Source organism: Vipera berus, assembly GCF_964194415.1.
Source record: "Vipera berus genome assembly, chromosome: 1".
NCBI lineage: Eukaryota > Metazoa > Chordata > Lepidosauria > Squamata > Viperidae > Vipera > Vipera berus.
In genome coordinates, this window is record NC_138202.1 from 158,018,308 (window position 1) to 158,035,427 (window position 17,120).

Sequence of the window (17,120 nt, forward strand, 5' to 3'; positions counted from 1 at the left end):
ATCTTCACTGGGTAGATAGAGTTGCAGGGAAAATAGTATTGCCATCACAATTGTAGCTTGATAATATTCAGTTATTACAGAAGCATTACAAATTCCGATTTCTAGTAATTCTTATAGCCTGCCCCATGTGTTCAGAATAGATGCTTGGTTACTTTTTTGTAGCTTTTCTTGACATTGTGATTATTATTATTTTTTATTTTGACACCATTAGGTACTCTGAAAATCAGTAGAATTATCTCAGGGCATACTTGCACATGATACATCAGTTATTAATGCATGTGAGTATTTCAGGAAGATAGTAACCTTTTCTTGAGCCTTCAAGAAGACAGTAAAGCTATGAAGAACGGTGATTTTTCTAAGCTGATGAATGGTTGTATACTTTGACCTTTGTAAAAGTAATAAGAACTAAATTTAGTTTATGAGTTTTTTGGTTGTTACTTATTCGTACACTGGGATTTTTCTTAAAAGGTTTCAGAAAGTTCTTTTTTCGTGTTATTGGACTTTACATCTTTTAAAGGTCATATACTCCAACCGTTTGCAACAAGAAAAAATGATTTCTGCAAAACATATGTTAACCAAGAATGAGATTATAGTACTATAATATAAATATAAATTTTATATATATATGTAAAGGTAAAGGTTCCCCCGCACATGCGTGCTAGTCGTTTCCGACTCTAGGGGGCGGTGCTCATCTCCGTTTCAAAGCCGAAGAGCCAGCGCTTGTCTGAGGACGTCTCCGTGGTCATGTGGCTGGCATGACTAGATGCCAAAGGTGCACGGAACGCTGTTACCTTCCCACTGTAGTGGTCCCTATTTTTCTACTTGCATCTTTACGTGCTTTCGAACTGCTAGGTGGGCAGAAGCTGGGACGAGTAACAGGCACTCACTCGTGCTTTCGAACTGCTTGGTTGGCAGAAGATATATATATATATATATATGAAAAATATATATTTTATATTTATAAGAATGCTTCTAGAAATGTAAAAAGCCCAATAGATTGTTTACTTGTTTCTCTTACTAAAAGTGGTGGGCTGATCCCACTCATTCAAAATTATTATATAGATGTCACCCGATACCTGACAGGTAGTTTCACTGTATTGAAAAAAATTCTAGAAATGATCACGCAAATATGTTGCTTTGGTTAAAGAAGAAAGCTTTTTATTTGGAAGGTAGAATGACTGAAGAGGACAGAGGGCAAAATCCTAAGAGATTTAAGAGAAACCTTTGGGTTCTTCCCCAGTTAACATCTAATAGCCATTTCACCAGACCACAGCAGAGGGAGTGACAGGAAGCAGGGCCAATCTTACTAGCTCAGTTGAGAGAGCACAGCCCTGTTTATTTTTTCTTTGGGGCAGCTTTGTTTTCCTTTCCCTTCCTTACTCATCTCTTTCTGTGCAGTCTTTTTCAAGGACAGGTACCACCTTTTGTTATTTCTCAGGGATCAATAATGTCTTTGTTTTAGGGAACGGTTGCTGGAATTGGGTATGTGTAGTTTAACGAAGAGAAGAGTGAGGGGTGACATGATAGCAGTGTTCCAATATCTCAGGGGCTGCCACAAAGAAGAGGGAGTCAAGCTATTCTCCAAAGCACCTGAAAGCAGGACAAGAAGCAATGGATGGAAACTAGCCAAGGAGAGAAGCAACCTAGAACTAAGGAGAAACTTCCTGACAGTTAGAACAATTAACTAGTGGAACAACCTGCCTCCAGAGGTGGTGAATGCTCCAACACTGGAGGTTTTTAAGAAGAGACTGGACAGCCATTTGCCTGAAACGGTATAGGGTTTCCTGCCTGAGCAGGGGGTTGGACTAGATGACCTCCAAGGTCCCTTCCAACTTCTTCTTCTTCTTCTTCTTCTTCTTCTTCTTCTTCTTCTTCTTCTTCTTCTTCTTCTTCTTCTTCTTATTATTATTATTATTATTATTATTATTATTATTATTATTATTATTATTATTATTATTATTATTACTATTATTACTATTATTGTTATTGTTGTTGTTGTTGTTGTTGTTGTTATTATTATTATTATTATTATTATTATTATTATTATTATTATTATTATTATTATTATTATTATTATTATTAACAGTGGGTTACTACCATTCCTTTAAAGAAAACTGAAGAGATTTCAGGAAATAAGTATTTTAATATTCATCTAGTTATCTAAGGTGTGATTTGCATTTTTTTCCTGTTCACTAATATGAAATCTGTGTCACAGCTTTGCTGTTAAGTTTTTAGAAATTCAGCAAGTGCTGTAAATTGCCTGAAGAGTGGAAAATTCCCTAGTCATGTGGCTGGCCTTATCAGCAGCAACCAGATGGAGCTCAAAGCCCAAACATTTTCACTGTTAAATTGCTTTTTCTCAATGTAAGGAGGATTAAAGCCTTCCTTCAAAAAATGGTGACATAAGCTGCAAACTCAAATAATATTATTATTTGAAATGCTACTATTTTAGTAATGTGAATATGTTTTAACAAACATTTTGTACAAAAAGAGTTCTTTTCTGACATATGCCATTGGTATTTTTGCAAAATAGTTTATACTCGATGAAATCCTTCCAAGTGCTTTACATTATTTGGATTAGTTATGCTGTATCTCGGGGATGGGCAATCTGGTGCCCTGCAAATATTGCCGATTTCAATTACCATCTGCCGCACATTTGTACAGCAACTGGAGGAGTTAAAGTTCACCTTTGTAGGGTACCAAATTGCTTTTACCCTGATAGCAATAGCATTTAGATTTATATACCGCTCCATGGTACTTTACAGCACTCTCTGGGCAGTTTACAATACCGAAGCATTATTTACATATTTTCTCAAACAATCTGGGTCCTCATTTTACCGACCTCAGAAGAATGGAAGGCCGAGTTAATATTCAGCCTCATCAGGATCAAACTTCAAGCTGTGGACACAGTCTGCCTGCAATACTGCATTCTGACCACTTTAACCACTGCACCACCAGGGTTCCCTTTATCCTGATGCAGGGCAAAGCAGTAGTTTTGTAGTTCCAGACTGCCTTTTTTAATTTTTTGTTTTCAGTCAAGAGCTGTAGGAATCTGGGCAATATTTTAATTATACAACTGGCTGATGGGATGATGACCTTTTTGGCTGCACAAAACGGACTGGGAGAATTTACGCTTCAACGTAATACCACAGTTTAGTACGGCATGCATACTCTGTCATTTTCTTGCTCCCTTTCATTTGGGGGTACAATTTTACAGATAGATTGAACAATTGTTTTAGAGCTTGTAAATAATTGAAATAAGGCTATTCCCTTCCTGTTTATTCAGGACAAACTTGGAACTTGAACTGGTTCACCGGGGAGGCAACCTGTGCCTAGGGGGTGCAAGCACAGCTGGAAAGAGATCCTGTTTACGTATGTATATTTAGATTCTATATAATTTAGCTAGTTTAAGTAATTCATACTGGAGGCAACTTAAAATAATTCGAGCAACCTTTAAAGAGTTTGATTGTATTTTTTATCCATTAGTTTAATTGGTTAGACTTGTGTACAATTTCTTTGTCCTCAAGAATGTGGTCTCTGTACAAGTCAAGAACATTGCTGAATATAAATTACATATCAAATTTCCATTCCGAAATAATCCTTAGCAAAAACCACTCCTTGAATTACTGATCAAGAAGATGAGGTGATTTTTGTTTACCAGGCATTATTTGATCTCCAACCTGACTTTGAAATTGCTCACTGTTGGATAAGGAGACAACAGAATGGTAGCTGACTGACTCATCAATAGATGGATAAAAAAAACTTCCTTTAATTACCTACTTTTAAAAAAAATGTGTCACTCTCAATCTCCCTTTTTTAGCTTTTTCTTAACTGAACTGCACTTTTTTCGAAAGAGAAAAATCCAGTTTGATGTCTTGTCACATTTATGTGTCTCTTAATATGATAGCTAAGAGAAACAAATTTCTCTTCAGAGAAATTACATACAAACACACACACACTTCTGAAGTTTGCTGGGAAAGGGGATAACAATCTTAATATTGTTTATCTAATATAATTTTATTAAGCATATTAGGAGTATAAAATGAAAATGCAAATAGTGGAGAAAGGGGAAAGAGAGAAGTGAAGGATGAAGGGGAAAAAAGCATTAACTTTTCAGCAGTAGAATGAACAATTACATTACAGCCTCAACTTCTTACTTCTCATATACTAACAAAAAAACCTTGTCTAATCAATAAATCACAAAGTTAAGCAAGTTTCATTTTTTTTTCTATCTCAAGCCCAAAATCTAGAAGTGATTTCCAGATGGTTAGATGTATTTTAGTTGTTGATTAAAGCAGTTAATATGACCATCTCTCTTCTATTAATCTTCCATTGTGGGAATTAATATATCTTCATTTTTCTGCATAAAGCATTCCCGCTGTGATCAGTGGGTATAACAACAGTTCCATTTTTTCAGGTTAGGGTGGCATGGCTAACAAAATGATTCTTAAAGTCAACATTCATCTTAATTTTGTCATGCCATAAGTAGGTCTGCCATCCAAATCTTAATTCATGCCCCTCTAACTCAAGTAATCTTTGTTTTGGAGAGTCACCCACTTTTTCATCCAGATTAAAAAGCAAGCATCAAAGTACAATTTCAAATCTTGTAACCTAAATCATATCTCTTTTTTTGGCATCTTGCAATGATTTGTATCTAATTCTCAGTTTTTCCCTTGCAATATGAATTTAGAAATATCCTTTTGCCATTGCTTAAATGGTATGTCAGTTGTCAATACTGGTAAAATCTGAAATAAAAATACCATTTTTGCTAAAACATCTTAATTACAGAGATTTTACCCAATCTTGATATGTCTGTTTCAATGTCATTCCCTGCAGACACAATGGAGTTAAGACACTTAATCTTTTTCTCCACTTTAAAACCTGACTTTCTTGTCAATGTTTCATATTACTGAAACATTCATATTCGTATTATTTTCTGCTTATTTTGAAGCCTGGTAAAGGTCCAAAGTCATTTAGCTTCATCATCAAGTGTTCTATACCAGTTCTGGGTCTTGCAGGAATATAACTACATCGTCAGTGAAAACTCTTCGTTTATAAACTTTTTTTTTAACTTTTATGCCTGTTATCTTCTCATCCTAATATCTCTATTCAAAACTTCCAGCACTAATGATCTTGCCATACTATTTTATGTGGATATAAAGAAGCTAAATGCATTCTTATCACTGGCACAAGATTTTTTTTCCCTTCTGGGTATACAAGCAACATTTTTTTCATAATAAAAATTGGTTAAAGTTAAATGGTTCATCCAGACTGACTTTCACCAGAGGGGGAAAATGGTAATTCAAGAATCATTCATAGTTGCACAATGCCCAGATTACCTACATTTGGAGTTAGTTTGTAAGAAACTACTGATGTTATTTGTGATTCTAATGATTTAAGGGCTGGAGAGAGTGAGATTCTTCTTGGGGGTTTCATAAGGGGCCACGAATGCTATGCTTCCAACTCCTGATAAAAATATAGGAGTTAAAAGAGTTTGCTTTATTGCTTTAGTATTTTGATCTTTTATGAAAAGAAAAAAAACATGGTTAGTTAACTTAATTAGCAAGGGTTAGATGAGCAGATTGTAGCCCATATATATTCACAGATTTGAAGTCCACAGTGGACATTTCCCTTAGATATTTCTGAAGAATACTAAGATTCATGAAGGATTCAGTTATTTTAAACAGGTCCTTAATTCCTGTTGTGTTTACACCAGCTGGCATTCTAAAGCTGATCATGGCATCATCTGCCCATTTTAGAGCAGTGTTTTTCAACCACTGTTCCGTGGCACACTAGTGTGCCACGAGATGTTGCCTGGTGTGCCGTGGGAAAAATTGAAAAGTAATTATAAAATACTTTCTTTGTGTTTATTTGATTCCTATTCAAGATAATTACTTTATATATAGTCAATATAGGCACAGAGTTAAATTTTTTAACATTTTCTAATGGTGGAGTGCCTCGTGATTTTTTTCATGAAACAAGTGTGCCTTTGCCCAAAAAAGGTTGAAAAACACTGTTTTAGAGGAGCCGTGTAAAACCCATCTCCCGTATTCTAATAACACCCTATACCAGAACTAACAGAACCAACGCTATACCAGTTTAACATGGTCAGGTATCACCTGGATCAGGTCAACAGTTGTCATGAAATTTTAAGCTGGGCTTCAGTGTTTTAGCAGAATTTGCACTGAGTGGGAAGTTGGAGTGGTTCTTTACAACTCTTTGATTCTATGACTAAGTAGCCATTATTGACCTCAGCTAGCTCAGGAAGTGAAGCTATGTGTCCTTCTACACATCCAGGGTTCCTAAGTGCAGCAATATGGAGCCAAAATTGGCCAACTGACTGATAGAATACTTTGTCAGTGAGTATTGTATTCTCTCTATTTGTGGGGACTGTTTTGTTTTTCTTCAGAATCAAAGCAAAATCTTTAATTCTTTAACCTAGGAACATCTATAAAGGATCTGTTGGTTTTACTCTTGTTACCAAATTCTTCCCTTGTTTGAAATTCTGCCGTTTCTTTATAAATATATGAAGTAAAATGGCTATGTGGATCATGAGGAAAACTACAAATGCAGAAACATTTTCTTAATCTTTAAGTAATTGTATTAACTTTGAGACACAACTAGGAGAGATTATTTGTCTTTTGTCTGTACAAGGTTAGAACTTTGATCCAGGATTGTGTCATAGATAATATATTTTGCCAGTTCTTTTGATTGGAAAAACTACCTTCACTGTCATTCTGACTTCCTTGGTTAAATTGCACCCTGGAAGGAAGATTGTATAATCAAAATTTGTGGTTAACTGTATCATCCAGACTTCAAATTTATCCCATTTTGTGTATCTGGCAGTCAGCAATTAGAGACTTACATAGAGCTTAAGTACTGGACCCAGTTTCCAGAAATGCAAAATCTGTTAGTTCTTTTGGGCTCACAAGACATGAGAAAACATAGATTTTAAGTCAAAAGCCACATGTCCTCATTAACTGACATTTTTAACTTAATGTGCTGTATTTCAGAATACAATTCCTGTCATTCCCTTGGCATTAGTTTTGGTGGCTATTGCCACTGGGCACTATAGTCCAAAATATCTGGAAAAGGCCATAGGAACTGCTTTGTTGAAATAAGCCTATAATCATGATTAATGAATCTGAGGTATCTTAAACAGTTCTAGTACTTCAGATGTAATAGTACTAAAATTGATAATATCTCATCTTTTTGCAGCTCGATTAAAAGAAGGTGAACACATTGGCAGATACAGCTTGTTGGTTTATCTAAATAACATAATACTTTTGGTTCATCAACAATAAAAACATTGCTAAAACTTTGCATAACAACTACATATATTAATGTAGAATCTATTTTGCTCTCTACTTTCTCTATTGTAGCCTGACCTTCCACTGTATTGCTGTCTCCAGAACACTACCCGAAAGACCAAGTATGGCCTTTGGGTCAAATATAGTTATATATTTTGGGGGGGAAGTAGGAGGTTTTGGCATATTACTATCAACAGCAAATTTAGTTTTGTCCTGTCTCCATCTTTCCTTTGGGGAATACAGCTCTCAGCATACTCCTTAAAATCAATTGTAGCTCTTTGCTTGAGAAATACAGAAGACCCTCATACATGGAATCTTGATAGCTCTTCAGTCACAGGGCTATTCTTTCTAAAGCGTATCACATAATCACTCTATTACTGCTGCATCCAAAATAGGCTAATTTCCTTGCTTTGTTTTCTCCCTTCCTATTTACTCAAGGCACAGCCTGCCCAGAGCTTTTCAAAAATAATACAGGATGTCATTGGTATTAAAAAAATCTAGCACTTTGCTAAAATGTCTCTATAGTAGCTGTTTACCTCTCAGTATAGGAATAGAAACTCTAATTTTGATTTGGCAGATTCACCCCATCTTCGTCTAAGACTGAAAAATATTTATAGTGCATTTATGTTTTAGATCAATAAGAAGCACTACATGCAATTTATTGATATTTGGATTTTGTTGTTCTCCCTCGTGCAATTAAAAGTCTTATACCTTTTTATTCCCCCCACCTCTCTCAGTCTTTCCTTGAATTTTGGTTAATGAAGTGTCTGTCTTGTGACTGAACACAGTGTTGTTCTGTGTTAATTGTACAACTGCAAAATTTGTTGATTAGATAGGAAATAATGACCTTCCAGGTGAAGTTGTATAGCAGCAGGTGTCTTTGAAGATGTAGGAGCAAATAGGTCAAGTGTTGTTTTAGCAGATGCAAGAGGACAGCTGTGTGTGTTGGGAAGTAAAATTAGGAATGATTAATGCAACTACTGTTGCTGAGATGGTATGAAAAGGACAGGGAGCTAAATGTCAGTCTGAATGGTTCTATATAAAGCTTAACCCTTGAGTATTTTCAGTATTATCAGAGAAACAAGAAAAACAGAAGACATTGATTCTGAAGGGGCAGAAGATACTTCTGGAGATATTTCTGGATTCATCTTTCTTTCTGAATGCTTAAATGGTGGCTGTGGCTAGGAGTGTCCTTTACCAATTTCAGCATCTTTTCTTGGATCAGCTGGTTTTGAAGATATTTCAGCTTGGTGGAAATTGCCAGACTTTTAGGTGACATTTAGAGCAGATTCAATCCACCAGTCCTACAGCTGTATAAGCCATTAAATTGTTTCTAACGCAAGTTGTATTTTCTTATGTAGTAATCTCTAAAAGATTTGGGGTCATAGTTACAGTGGTGAATGTATTTGTAATTTATGTAATTGAAGCCCTATTTTACAACAGCAGTGTGGGTGGAATCATAGCACAGGATCAGTAATGTCACTTTTGAGTCTAATGCTGCCCATGAAAAACCAGAAGTAAAGCTTGACCGAAAAATGACTTTTTTAAAAATTTAGTATGGGTTTTACATTGTATTACATTTGTATATTTTAGGGTTTTACCTCTTGGGATTAAAGTAATATTTGAAAATAGCAAATAATTAAACTATGTAGGAATGATTGCAAAAATCAGAGTTGTTTTTGAATTTTGTCTATTTAGCTATTTAATGTTCAAAGAGCTGTTTTTTGTTTCATTTACAAGTATGAAGGAAGCAAATTAAAGAATAAAAGAATAAATTAATTACAATCAAAGGATAAAAATAGTCGACAGAAGCCAAAATATTAAATTTTTAAAAAGCTTTTTTGAAATTCAATACAATGATTGCAAATATTCATTAAAGGTTTCTAATTTGTTTTCTAATTTTGCTAAGTGGTGCTGCATCCATTTTTAAAAGTTCAAACATTGAAGTATACCTATGATGGTGTGTTTAGGTTGGAGTCAGACAACTTTTTTTTGACTTTTAAGCCTCCATAATTCCACTTTTAATCACTTTTTGCAATCACTCAGTAGTTGTTTTTAGAGCTTATATTATTAGGTCAAAGCTGATAATAGGTAAATGGTTTTTTCACAAAGCTGTGCTTGTCTCATGCTAATCTCAACTCCCTTGAAAATCCTTGTAAAGTCTGTAGCCCAAAGCTACAATCCTTCAAGTAAAATAGTGTTATTGAATTAGTTTTACATATGACTAAGTAACATAATTAAGACCACCCTCTAAATACCATGTGCATGAGCCAAAAATTATATCGGCTCATCCTCCTAAGTAACAACCTAATGCTACTATTGTGCTCTTGCTGGTGACTGAAACTCAAAGTCACCAAAATGTTGTTACTTCTGCCCTAGATAAAACTTGACATTAATTAAGCAGCATTGTCTTGTGTTGCATAAAATCTGCATGGATGCCTATTATCTAATCTTAATAGAAAAGGGATGGGAAGAAGAGAATTAAGAGTAAGAAGTGGATTATTTACAAGGATTCTGTTATATGTCACATTTAGAATTAATACTGACCAAAAATGCTAGATGGGTATTTGCTCATTTATACCGTATTATGTGGACTTTTTAATTAGATTTATTGATTGGTATATTTTATCACATTTGTTACTGTTTTGTCCCATTTTATAGAATGCTATGGACTTTTTCAGGGTACATCTTAACAGCTTTCAGGATTCTCCTAAAAACAATTTGTTCCCGCAACCATTTTAAGTTACTGAATGAACAGACTGTTAATATATTAATATAGGTGAAAGAGTCCCTGTGGATTTTACTCTGCTAGTTGTTGCTGACCAGAGGGAGCAGTATTCATCTCCATTTCAAGGCCATTGAGGCAACACTGTCTGAAGACATTTCACAGTCATGTGCCAGCATAATGTTATGGACAGTGCTTTTTTTCTAAAAAAAAAAAAAAGTGCTGGAACTCTCATCTTGGCGGGCGCAGGAGGCGGGGGGGTGAGGGTGGTAGTGCTGCTGCAGTCACAGGTGCGAAGGGTGTTGGCGGCGGGCTCCCCTCCCTGGGGCCGGAGCTGGCGCAGCTGGTGCTGTGGGAGCAGCAGAGCCCACTATATGGCGGGGCTGTGCAATGCGGGCAGCGGAGGCGGTGCGGGCCAGGCGATGTTTTAATCTTATGATTTTAAAAATATATTTTTTCTATTGTAAGTTTCCACAAACCTCGCCATGTGGATTGCATACAAATATTATATAATTGGTAAATAAAGGTAGAACATATGTTAAATATACATCAAATGATAATATGCTTCCCTACAAAGTCAATTCTTGCTCAATGACAGACCAAGGAGTTAACTCGGAAAGGCAAGAGGAAAATCTAGAAGAGGTCTGTGCAGCTCTTCAACATCTTCATCAACTATTTGGATGAGGGGATAGATGGGGAACTCATCAAATTTGCAGACACCAAGCTGGCAGAAATAGCCAATACTCCAGAAGATAGGCTTAAAATACAGGAGGATCTGGACAGACTCGAACACTGGGCACTATCTAACAAAATGAAATTCAATTGTGAAAAAAGTAAGGTTCTACATTTAGGCAGGAAAAATCAAATGCACAGGTATAGTATAGGTGGTACCTTGCTCAATAGTAGTAACTGTGAGAGAGATCTCGGAGTCCTAGTGGACAATCACTTAAATATGAGCCAGCAGTGTGCTGCAGCTGCCAAAAAAGCCAACACAGTGCTAGGCTGCATTAACAGAGGGATAGAATCAAGATCACATGAAGTACTAATACCACTTTACAATGCCTTGGTAAGGCCACACCTGGAATATTGCATCCAGTTTTGGTCACCATGATGTAAAAAAGATGTCGAGACTCTAGAAAGAGTACAAAGAAGAGCAACAAAGATGATTGGGGGACTGGAGGCTAAAACATATAGGGAACGGTTGCTGGAATTGGGTATGTGTAGTTTAATGAAGAGAAGGGTGAGGGGTGACATGATAGCAGTGTTCCAATATCTCAGAGGCTGCCACAAAGAAGAGGGAGTCAAGTTATTATCCAAGGCACCTGAAAGCAGGACAAGAAGCAACGGATGGAAACTAGACAAGGAGAGAAGCAACCTAGAACTAAGGAGAAACTTCCTGACAGTTAGAACAATTAACTAGTGGAACAACCTGCCTCCAGAAGTGGTGAATGCTCCAACACTGGAAGTTTTTAAGAAGAGACTGGCCAGCCATTTGACTGAAATGGTATAGGGTTTCCTGCTCTGAGCAGGGGGTTGGACTAGATGACCTCCAAGGTCCCTTCCAACTACTTCTTCTTCTTCTTCTTCTCCTTCTCCTTCTCCTTCTCCTTCTCCTTCTCCTTCTTCTCCTTCTCCTTCTCCTTCTTCTCCTTCTCCTTCTCCTTCTCCTTCTCCTTCTCCTTCTCCTTCTCCTTCTCCTTCTCCTTCTCCTTCTCCTTCTCCTTCTCCTTCTCCTTCTCCTTCTCCTTCTCCTTCTTCTTCTTCTTCTTCTTCTTCTTCTTCTTCTTCTTATTATTATTATTATTATTATTATTATTATTATTATTATTATTATTATTATTATTATTATTATTATTATTATTATTATTATTATTATTATTATTATCTTGTAGAAAGGAAAGGACCACACTGATAAATTAAAAATCTTTGTGGTCTGCAAAGGAATGCTGGTGGGCTAATCAATGATTTGGTGACTTGAGGAGCATCTACAGCAGACATGTCAAACACAAGGCCCGGGGGCCGGATTTGGCCCGCAAAGTGGTTTCATGTGGCCCGCGAAGCCATCCTGGAAACAATGAGGGAATGGCCTCACTGCCTTGGCCCTGGCCCAGAGACCCTCCTCCTGCCAGAAACCCTCAGATCTGTCCCACTCCCGGCCGGACCCCATAGGCACCCTTGATGCAAATGATGTAGAGCTGGCCACACCCACCCAGTAGGCCATACACACTCTAGCCACGCCTACCCAGTAGGCCACGCCCACCCTGGCCACACCCACCCGGCCCCCTGAGGGCAACCGCAATTCTGATGCGGCCCTCAATGAAATTGAGTTTGACACCCCTGATACAGTGTTGGAGCTTGTGGTCATGGTAAGCCATGAAGGCTGTAGGCAACATGACTTTCAGGGCAGTGGTGGTGATTTTGTTACTTTAAAAAAAAAGTCTGCTCTGTCCAAGGGTGCTTGGTAGGCTGCATGTACAGGCCTGGTCTAGAATTTATTTTGGAGCATTCAACTATCTAGAGTAGGCATGTCAAACTCATTTTGTTTGAGGCAACTTTTTATAAAAGAATTGCCATTAATTTGTTTTAATATAATTTAAATCAATTTTTCACTTGATTTCAAATTAAATGAATGAGATTTTTTTTGTACAATTGCCAAATGTAATAAACTGGTTTTAGGTATATGTTACTGGAAGGAAAAAGCAATCCCTGTTGCGTTGCTGATCCCAGAGAAACATTTGCATGTATGCAGGTATCCTTAGGGTGCCATAGTTATGGATGAGAAATATTGGTTGCAAAGTTGGCATTTCTGGATGTAATACAGATATTTTGGACTTATTTTTGTTTCTTTGCATGTTTGATATTTTTAAAAAGGTATATGCTACTGACTACGCTTATGCACAAATGTAACATGATCACTGCTTGTCCAAAATTTTACTATACAGATAATACCCCCAGAAATTATTTTAGCCTTTTTAATAAATGTTGTTATTGATGTTAAGCTCACCAGGGAAAACATCATATATTGTTATGTATATACTAGGTTAATTATTTAAAGACTGAAGTGCAACATAACTAGATACTAAATAATCTATTTTTCAAAACACACAACAGTCCAAACAGTAAAAGTAAAGTCCAAATTAAGAATATTTCATTCTTAAGAATTGTTTAGATTCAAAATAGTTTTCAAGAGTGTACAAAAGATACTATTTTTTCTAGAATCAGTTAAATTAGACATATTACATTAAGAAAAATGTTTCTCATTTCTTTCCTGTTACCTTTAATTTCATTGCAGAGATGTTAACATAAGAAATAGATTATTTTGTTATCTAATTTTACCTTCCAAAAGACAGAAGCAGATGAAAAATGTGAGGTTCTTTCCTGTTGGCTTTTCTGAATTAGCTGTTTTAGATTCTAAAAGTTTAGTTCCTAAAGAAGTAATCCTGTAAATAATTTTAATGTCCTCCTCTAGTGCTGGCTCTTTTATGACTCAAGGACTTCAACTCCCAGAATTCTTGAGCCAGTATGGCTCAGCTTGGAAACCTCTCCCTTTCCCCTCAGCATGGCTGGCTCAGGATTTCTGGGAGTTGAAGTCCACGAGTCATAAAAAAGAGCCAAGATTGCTAGCCCTGCAATAGGCTTAGGAAAACCAATAAGGGAGCTGGGTTGTTTGTTTGTTTGTTTGTTTGTTTGTTTGTTTGCAAAAAAAAAAGGTTCCGGAACACCATTCTGAGCGTTCTATGAGAAAAAAAGCCCTGGTTATGGAGCTCTGTTATCTTCCCACTGAAGTAGTACCTGTTTATCTACTGGCATTTGCATGCTTTCGAACTGCTAGGTTGACAGGAGCTGGGGCACGATGGGAATTCACCCTGTCACGTGGCACTCGGGCCTTGAACCTAGGCTGCTGGCTTTCTAGCCAACAAGCCCTTCTCTCTCTCTCTCTCTCTCTCTCTCTCTCTCTCTCTCTCTCTCTCTCTCTCTGTGTGTGTGTGTGTGTGTCATGGTGGCTCAGCGGTTACATATTAGTATAGATGTATCTAATTGGGCGATTATGTTGCTGTTTTTTTTTAACCTTTTGGCAAACTACTGGCTTGATTATAATTTTAAATGTGCAATAAAATCTCTATAGTAAAAGTACAGTTAAAAAAACACTACCATTTAAGCCTGCTTTGAAAAAAGGAGTTGTTGTTAGCTGCGAAGTCGTGTCCGACCCATCGCAACCCTATGGACAATGTTCCCCCAGGCCTTCCTGTCCTCTACCATCTTCTGGAGTCCATTTAAGCTCACGCCAACTGCTTCAGTAACTCCATCCAGCCACCTCATTCTCTGTCATCCCCTTCTTCTCTTGCCCTCAATCTTTCCCAGCATTAGGCTCTTCTCCAGTGAGTCCTTCCTTCTCATTAGGTGGCCAAAGTATTTTGAGTTTCAACTTCAGGATCTGGCCTTCTAAAGAGCAGTCAGGGTTGATCTCCTCTAGGACTGACCGGTTTGATCGCCTTGCAGTCCAAGGGACTCGCAGGAGTCTTCTCCAGCACCACAGTTCAAAGGCCTCAATTCTTTGGCACTCAGCCTTTCTTATGGTCCAACTTTCACAGCCATACATTGCAACTGGGAAGACCATAGTCTTGACTATACACACTTTTGTTGGCAGGGTGATGTCTCTGCTTTTTAGTGTGCTGTCTAAATTTGCCATGGCTTTCCTCCCCAGAAGCAAGCATCTTTTAATTTCTTGGCTACAGTCCCCATCTGCAGTGATCTTGGAGCCCAGGAAAATAAAATCTGTCACTACCTCCATTTCTTCCCCATCTATTTGCCAGGAATTGAGAAGGCCGGATGCCATGATCTTGGTTTTCTTAATGTTTAGTTTCAGCCCAAGTTTTGCACTCTCCTTCTTCACCCGCAACAAGAGGCTCTTTAGTTCTTCTTTTTTTTATTGAAAAGTTTTAAAATACATTTTATCTTTAACCATCCCTCCCTCCCCCCACCCCTACCTATCCCTCCCTACCCCTCCCCCCTTCCACCTCCCCCCCCCACTTCCCAGAGCTAAGTACAAGGTATAAAAACAAAGAACAATCATAAACATCCATATGCTACCAACAATAAATTCTTAAATCTATCACTCTCTAGCTCATATAAGATAACTACAAGCAATACTAATATTACATATAAAAAGAAAAGAGAATAGAAAGGAAGACTTATTCAAATGCTAAATGAAACTTTTTAGTCCCATATTTGTTCTGGATATATTCAATCCATTTTTTCCACTCCATAATATAACGTTCTTGCGAGTGATCTTTCAAATAAGCCGAGATCTTTGCCATTTCCGCCAGGTCAGAAACCTTTAAAGTCCATTCTTCTATAGTCGGCAGTTCCTCCTTCTTCCAATATTGACCTATTAAAAGTCTTGCTGCTGTAATTAAATTCAACATCAACTTAGTGTCCACAACAGTAGCATCTGTAATTATGCCCAACAAAAACAATTGCGGACAAAACTTTATCCTTTGCTTGAAGATCTTCTGCATATTCCACCAAATTTTTATCCAAAAAGCCTTAACCTTTTTGCAGGTCCACCATATGTGAAAATATGTTGCATCTTCGCCACCACACCTCCAGCATTTTGGCTGATAATTCGGATACATACTTGCAAGCTTTTTAGGATCTAAATGCCATCTATAAAACATTTTATAAAAATTCTCTCTTAGGTTTTGAGCTTGTGTAAATTTTACGTTCCTCACCCAGATCTTTTCCCATGTGTCCATTGTAATAACTTCTTGGATATTCTGGGCCCATTTTATCATACAATCTTTAACAAGTTCTGTTTCTGAGTCAATTTCTATCAATGCAAGATATATTCGTTTGATATGTGCTGGACCCTGATTTCTAATTTGCTTTATCAAATTTTCGTCAGTCATTGCAAAACCAGTTTTCTGATCTTCTTTCCACCTGGCCCGTAACTGAGTATATTGAAACCAAGTTTGAACAATCTTCTCATCTCGCAAGAGGTTATACGATTTTAAACACCAGACACTTCTTTCCAAGCATAAAATCTCCTTATACGTAGTCACATCATGCTTGAAACCAACGTTTATGTTTTCTATTGCGTGTTTTGGAATTGCCCACAATGGCATCTTGCAGTCTAACTTATGTCTATTCTTCTTCCAAACTCTCAACAATGCCTGTCTTACAATATGCACTTTAAATACATTATCTACCTTCTTATCATACAACAAATATGCATGCCAGCCAAATAACAAGTCGTGGCCCTCAAGATTTAATAATCTCTCTTGTGTCAAATTAATCCAATCACTTATTCCTGATAACGCAGCAGCTTCATAATATAATTTAAGATTAGGCATTTTGAGTCCACCTCTTTCACGAGTATCTTGCATAATCTTAAGTTTAACTCGTGGCCTTTTCCCTGCCCAAACAAATTTATTGATACCCCGTTGCCATTCTTCCAAATTAGAATCTTTTTTAAGAACCGGTATCATTTGAAATAAGAATAGAAATTTAGGCAGGACATTCATTTTCACTGCTGCGATTCTTCCCAGCAAAGACAATTGCAATTTTCCCCAACTCTCCATTTCTTTTTGAATTTTTCCCCATAATTTTTCATAGTTATTTTTATATAACTTTGTATTAGAGGGTGACAAAAACACCCCCAGATATTTGACCCTCTTAGCAATCTCAAATCCAGTTAATCCTTCTAAAAGAGCCTTTTGCGATACTGTCATATTTTTGGCCAGAATTTTAGTTTTTTGTGCATTAACTTTAAAACCAGAAACCTTCCCATATTGCATTATTATCTCCATCAGGTCCACAACAGAGTTCTCCGGCTGGGTCACCGTAACAACCAGATCATCTGCGAACGCTCTCAATCTGTAATCCTGATCTCTAATTTGTATACCCTTAATTCTTTCCGAATTCCGTATTTTTACCAATAATATCTCCAATGTTAACACAAATAATAAAGGCGATAACGGACACCCTTGCCTTGTGCCCTTCTCAATATTACATGCTTCAGTCAAACTATTGTTAACTATTATTCGGGCAGTTTGTTTTTGATATAATGCCCTAATTGGTTGCAA

General features: G+C 37.0%; 1 protein-coding gene across 4 annotated transcripts in view; it reads left to right on the forward strand.

Annotated features, from left to right (window-relative positions):
• The window catches only part of UBR3 (ubiquitin protein ligase E3 component n-recognin 3), a 119,254-nt gene that overhangs the window by 78,369 nt on the left and 23,765 nt on the right, over positions 1-17,120 (forward strand). For all 4 annotated transcript variants that reach the window (XM_081317020.1, XM_081317021.1, XM_081317022.1 and 1 more), the window contains one exon: positions 3,287-3,372. In XM_081317020.1, the coding sequence (XP_081173146.1) occupies positions 3,287-3,372 (86 nt within the window). The remainder of the gene's footprint in view (positions 1-3,286; positions 3,373-17,120) is intronic.